The sequence below is a fragment of the Protopterus annectens genome, unplaced genomic scaffold, assembly GCF_019279795.1.
Source record: "Protopterus annectens isolate FY-2018-M unplaced genomic scaffold, PAN1.0 ctg71296_obj.part0, whole genome shotgun sequence".
Classification (NCBI taxonomy): domain Eukaryota; kingdom Metazoa; phylum Chordata; order Ceratodontiformes; family Protopteridae; genus Protopterus; species Protopterus annectens.
Window position 1 is genome coordinate 1 of NW_025058915.1, and position 5,898 is coordinate 5,898.

Genomic DNA, 5,898 nt, shown 5'->3' on the forward strand with positions numbered 1-5,898 from the left:
TTTGCTAAACCGAAGGCAGCCAAGAGTCCAGCGAAAAAGCCAGTGAAGCCCAAAGCTCTGAAACCCAAGAGTGCACCCAAAGCAAAAAAGACAGCATCGAAAGCTAAGAAGTAAAGCTCTTTAGCGGTGCAACCCCCAAAGGCTCTTTTAAGAGCCACTGCACTTTATCAAGAAAGGCTGACATCTGTTCTCTACCTGTAATTTACAGTACCGCTTTTCCCACTTCATTTCTACACCATGGTAGATGCTTACTGGCTTTAGAATTCTTTTCTGTCTAATCAACAAGTTAATAGTGAGCTACGTCTACATATTTTTCAACCACCTTAATTGCCTTCTATCACTTGTGACATAGGCAAATTTACATTCCTATAAAAGTACTCCAACTATGGCAACTTAACAAGCGTTACACTTTGCATATATTGCTACATCTTTTTATGTGGCTTTATTGCACATTATTCTCTTTCGCACTCATCTTTTGACCCTAGCAAAATTAATGCTTGTAATGCACTACATTAAGATTATGACATACTAAACAGGTGTGTCCACTGCTACAGCAGGATTGTCTCGACATTCATCTGCTACTCTGTAATTAGACTGGAGTAAAACTGGGTTGGATGATCAATGGTGCCAGACAGAATGCCCAGTAATCATCTATGGGACCTCTGTGCCTTTAGTTGAACTTGCTTTTCGTTGGTTAGATTACCGAAGTCAAGTTTGGAAGAGGGGCAATATTTAGCAGGTGTTTCAGTAAACATTTTCCACCGTGTGTCTGATGCCGTTCGTTGATTAATCCTCATAGCTGCGCACTTCATTTTAGTGTATCCAACAATCATCTCCGCCCGCGTACAGTCAAACCGTGCTAGGACTGGCTCATCCACTTCATCGTTTCTCTACAGCTGGCTGCTCTAGTTTGTGAGCCTTTTCTCATTGCTCTAGCCTTCTGTATATCTCTTGGAATGGCGTTGAAATAAAATGTCAGGTTATTAGAACTGCTTTGAAACAAAACACATATACGTATATATCAAAAATAAGACCAAACAGGAACATATATACTTTTCCGACTTTACTGAATATGAAGAACTTAATTACTTCATATGGAACATCAAGTGCCAACAGTCAAGAAAGGTGAAGAAAGGAAATGTTATTTTGCTAGCGTGCCTTGAATTCAGCAACATGTGTTGCACGACTTCGTGTGAACGATTGTAAAATGAACACTTCACTTCAGGGTCTGTGCTGTACGTGACATAGAACTTTGAGTGAGTGGTGTTGTCCAAGTATTTGAAGGGGCTGAAAGGTGAAATCTGTAGGGCTAGGGATTGCTTTCAACGAATCAAACAGTAGGGGTGGGAAAGATACCAAACCAATCAGTAATTAGAGGTGTGTCACCAACTGCCTATAAAAAGGGTCACCGAGAGCAAAGTTGCACTTGTTTTAAACTCGCTTAGGAAGACCAACTGTTGCTACCGTTATGGCTCGAACAAAGCAGACCGCTAGGAAGTCTACCGGTGGAAAGGCTCCTCGTAAACAACTTGCTACAAAGGCTGCCCGCAAAAGTGCTCCGGCTACTGGAGGTGTCAAGAAGCCTCATCGTTACCGGCCTGGCACTGTTGCTCTTCGAGAAATCCGTCGATATCAGAAGTCCACCGAATTACTTATTCGCAAGCTTCCTTTCCAGCGACTTGTTCGAGAGATCGCACAGGATTTCAAGACGGATCTTCGTTTCCAGAGTTCTGCAGTCATGGCTTTGCAGGAGGCAAGCGAGGCTTATCTTGTAGGCCTCTTTGAAGATACCAACCTCTGCGCTATTCACGCTAAGAGGGTAACTATCATGCCCAAAGATATTCAGCTAGCAAGGCGCATTCGAGGAGAACGAGCTTAACCTATACACGACCAGTGAACCCAAAGGCTCTTTTAAGAGCCACACTTTTTCTACAAAGGGTCTTTTCATCTGCTCCAAGAAACTTTCACTTTTAGGCTTTTCAAAAACATTTTTCGTTAGCAGATGACTGCAACCTTTGGCAACCCTCTTTCTTCTTTGGTCTCTATTCCATGCTTGGCCGCTTATCTACACAGACCTCGACACCCGACACCCTCTATTGGTGCAACACCAGATGTTTACATCCCTAGACTAACGCTTTCCGATGTACACATGTGCACTAGCTCTGCTTGTATGACGCAAGACACTTGCCTCTTGGCAGTCTAGTCTTGGCGACTATAGTGGTAACATCTTTGTGTCCGTGCTTGTACCATCCATCCTTGAGCTCTTGTGTCCTTTAATAGGGTATCTGACTGGGCGTTGCAGCTGCCGCATGTGTCCCAAAGGGAGCATTATTACTTAACAGCTCCTGCAGCAGTGACATCTCTAGTGCTAAGCCCGATCCTTTTGTTATTTAATAAGCTGCACATTACAGAAGGATTTGTCTGGGAAAAATACCTTGCTCTAGATAGGGGGATTCAAGGACTACTTGCAAAGGCTTACTGTTAATAGTGAAGCTAACTAAACCAGAACACATTTACTTATCGAAATGGCTGTGGCAAAAGCTGGAGCGCTTGTCAGTTTTTTTGGCTGTTACAAAAATGGCAACCCTAGTGTCGCCAAGTCGGCACAGGCACTTAACTGTCATCACAACGAAACTGTTCCTCCAACGATCGCTGCAGAAACATTTCCCTACGACCTTCTCATCGGCATATTATTTTCTGCACAATCACTTAGATGCCACATGAAGCATTTCCTCGAAGACCTCTTCAGTAGTATATTCGTCTCTGACCCGAAATGAAACGTTTCTCCGCCGACCCCAGCAGTAGTTTGACACGAATGCACGAGCGCTTCTGACATGAGGATCGAACACTACCACTTCAGCAGTTTAAGTCTGCACAGGCAAGAGCTGGTATATACACACACTCCGTGTAAAGAAAACGCTCCAAAGTTAAAAGCTACAAAAAAAAAAAAAATAATAATAAAAAAAAATTGCGGTAGTGATCGTCGGAAAAAAAGCTGGGCACACTTCATATGTTATAAACGACCGTCACTTTGGGAAAAAATGACTGTTGCAAGATTTTAAATACTGCTATTTTAAAGTTAGAGAACTGGTAGAATAGCACGGTCTGTGTTAACCTGCATTTTCCGATGTATTTGACATCGGCATCCTAAGTGCATGCCATTATTTATTTATTTCAGTACTCGGTGACTTGACAGAAAGGGCCAAAAAACACACCAGTATCACTCATACTTTCCCTTATTTTTACATCTCCCGCTCAGCTTTTTCTTTTGGGGACATTATTTCTTCACCTCACGTCGACTGGCATTGCAGAGTGATGATTGGTCAAAGGCACGAAGCCATGCGCCCGGTTGGCTGAGTCACTGAATATTCTCATTGATTTTTTTCTTATGCTCTCTGCTATTCCATTGGTTGATTGGTCTGCCTTTGTCATTGGTTAACAGTACAGGGCCTTCTGTGGCGTGATTATAAACTGCAGAATTACACATACTGTTACGGCAAGCTTCCGATAACCGATTTTATAAATTTCCAAAAAAAGCAACGGTAATACGACTGGATTTGTTTTTGAAAAAAAAAAAGGTACTTACGTATTATGGCAACCACATTTCAAACGGGAGACACGGTTCTTTTCTATTGGTTGATTTGAACAGTGTCACAAGTTATTCACATTTGGCATTCAGTTAACTGAACCGTTAGAATTCTCCTCTACGGCGGGAAACGAAATCAGCAAACATTCATTTGTGTTCACGGATAAGCTGTTTTAATTGTATTGTCCCCGATTCTCATAAAATGACACTTTTGATAAATACCAGATATCTGCAACTTTTGAGCCGTATACAAAAATCTTCAGGTATAATTTCCTGTAAAATAGGCTAATGTACTTTCTCTACTGCGATCTCTAGAGTACTAAGTCGGGGCGCGGGTAACGTAAATCACTGCTTAGCAACGAAAATACCTCTCAAGCTGTGTGTAACAACAACTTGGAAGAAAGGCAAAATAAGGGGACAGATTGTCCACATCAGGGTAATTAAATATTACTCCAATTAACTTAAAACATTGGTAGATCAGGACTTGCACCAACATGCAAAAGTATGAAATAATAATGTCTGTCGGTATCAACTAACCGTGATCCTGAATAATTTACCGGATAAGGGAAGAAAGTTGGAGAGGCAGCGGAAATATACATATAAGAGGCGGTATCAGGGAAAGTCGAGAGCTGCTTAAGGATTTGTCTTTGCTGGCCATGGTAGTTGGATGGGTCAAGTGCTGGCGGAAGATGGACAGTGCATCTTTAGTGGTTATTCAATACTGAATTCTTGTGAGGTGGCCAGTCGCATGGGACACGGTGGTAAACATTAAACAGGTTCCACAGGTGTACCACGTTTAATCACCAATCCCCTACACCCGTGGCTCAATAAAACATTGATTCCATTACAAAAGAAATACAGCCATTACACTGATGCTGATGTGTGGGGACTTACTTTCTAGTACAAAATGTGCGAACCAGAAATCGGGAAACCGTGTTTTAACTTCAGTTACGTAGATGGATTTTAGAGCAGAAAATTACGTAGATGGATTTTAGAGCTGGTTTGATACTGTGCAATTTGGTACTTTCTAGACCGCAAGCAAATGTAACAAGTCAGTTACTATAGTACAGCTCTTATGCAGGGAAGGTGCTGGCCCTTAAAAGGGCCTTTGGGTGTCAGGAAGGAAGACTCTTACTTGGCACTTGTATACTTGGTGACGGCTTTGGTGCCCTCGGACACAGCATGTTTAGCCAGCTCACCAGGCAACAAAAGCCGCACCGCTGTCTGAATCTCCCGCGAACTGATCGTCGAGCGCTTGTTGTAGTGAGCTAGACGAGAAGCTTCTCCTGCAATCCGCTCAAAAATATCATTCACAAAAGAATTCATGATGTTCATGGCTTTAGAAGATATCCCAGTATCAGGATGAACCTGCTTCAAAACCTTGTATACGTAAATAGAATAGCTTTCTTTACGACTCCTACGGCGCTTCTTTCCATCTTTCTTAGCCGGTTTCTTCACAACCTTCTTTGAACCCTTTTTAGGGGCAGCGGGTTTTGCTGGTTCTGGCATAGTCGATAAACGTTGTTTTAAAAAAAAACTTTGGAAGTGACTAACAGAGCTGGAATATATGCATTCAGCTAATCTCCACCCTTTGGGTTTCACCCATTGTGATCATGTGCAAAATAGCAGTTAAATAGCCAAAGTTCATTGGCAGTTTTACTCAGCCAAGCACAAAGCAGTAAATGGTACAGATTTTTTTTTTTTTGCATGGCATCTTGTCTGCTAAATAAACTCTCATTGAAAACATTTCTCAGCAAAACAGCCCTTTACTTGCAACCCTCCGATTACTAATTCTTAGCCTATCAGTTTAAAAACGAAAAAAACATGCAATCATATCTCTCAGTTAAACAAGCCTGTCCTCGAACCATCAGCATTACCAAGTTCCCCGTTTATACTCCCAAATCAAGTAACCTAAATCCTCATATTTTCAGTCTTGCTTCACTGTCTCGGGTGAATGTTTAGGGAAAATATGCACATTCCTCGTCTGTGATCCGTTTACGGAAATGTAAAATAATGCTGAATGTTCTTTTGATATCTGCTGTTTTAGCCTGTGTAAATACAGTACAGCTCGCATACCATAGCGATCGCATGTTAAGCTATATACACCTTAGTGTTATGTAGTATGTTTTCATTTTTAGCTCATGTTATTTGCCTGCACAAATATGCAATTCATAAAGAGCTTTTCCTGCCGGGTGTCCACTGAAAAGAGTCTTTTGCCCAGTCTGAGTTTCGCGGTCATCAAAGGCTAATACATAAGCGATTTATTTTCTGTTTGTTTCTACTGGAATTATACGTTTCTGCCTAGATAAATA

General features: G+C 41.7%; 2 protein-coding genes across 2 annotated transcripts; one reads left to right on the forward strand and one right to left on the reverse strand.

The window, feature by feature from the left end:
- Window positions 1-1,418: 1,418 nt before the first annotated feature.
- On the forward strand, window positions 1,419-1,923 carry LOC122792126 (histone H3). Its single transcript, XM_044059885.1, has one exon. The coding sequence runs from the start codon at window positions 1,469-1,471 to the stop codon at window positions 1,877-1,879; it is 411 nt and encodes a 136-aa protein (XP_043915820.1). The 5' UTR covers window positions 1,419-1,468; the 3' UTR covers window positions 1,880-1,923.
- A 2,750-nt stretch (window positions 1,924-4,673) lies between these two features.
- LOC122792127 (histone H2B type 1-J) lies at window positions 4,674-5,139 on the reverse strand. The gene has a single exon (XM_044059886.1). The coding sequence runs from the start codon at window positions 5,093-5,095 to the stop codon at window positions 4,718-4,720; it is 378 nt and encodes a 125-aa protein (XP_043915821.1). The 5' UTR covers window positions 5,096-5,139; the 3' UTR covers window positions 4,674-4,717.
- Window positions 5,140-5,898: the final 759 nt, after the last annotated feature.

What these genes read in the sequence shown, in the direction of transcription:
- LOC122792127 (XM_044059886.1), bottom strand. Translation starts at nt 5,095, where the DNA reads ATGCCAGAACCAGCAAAACCCGCTGCCCCTAAAAAGGGTTCAAAGAAG.
- LOC122792126 (XM_044059885.1), top strand. Translation starts at nt 1,469, where the DNA reads ATGGCTCGAACAAAGCAGACCGCTAGGAAGTCTACCGGTGGAAAGGCT.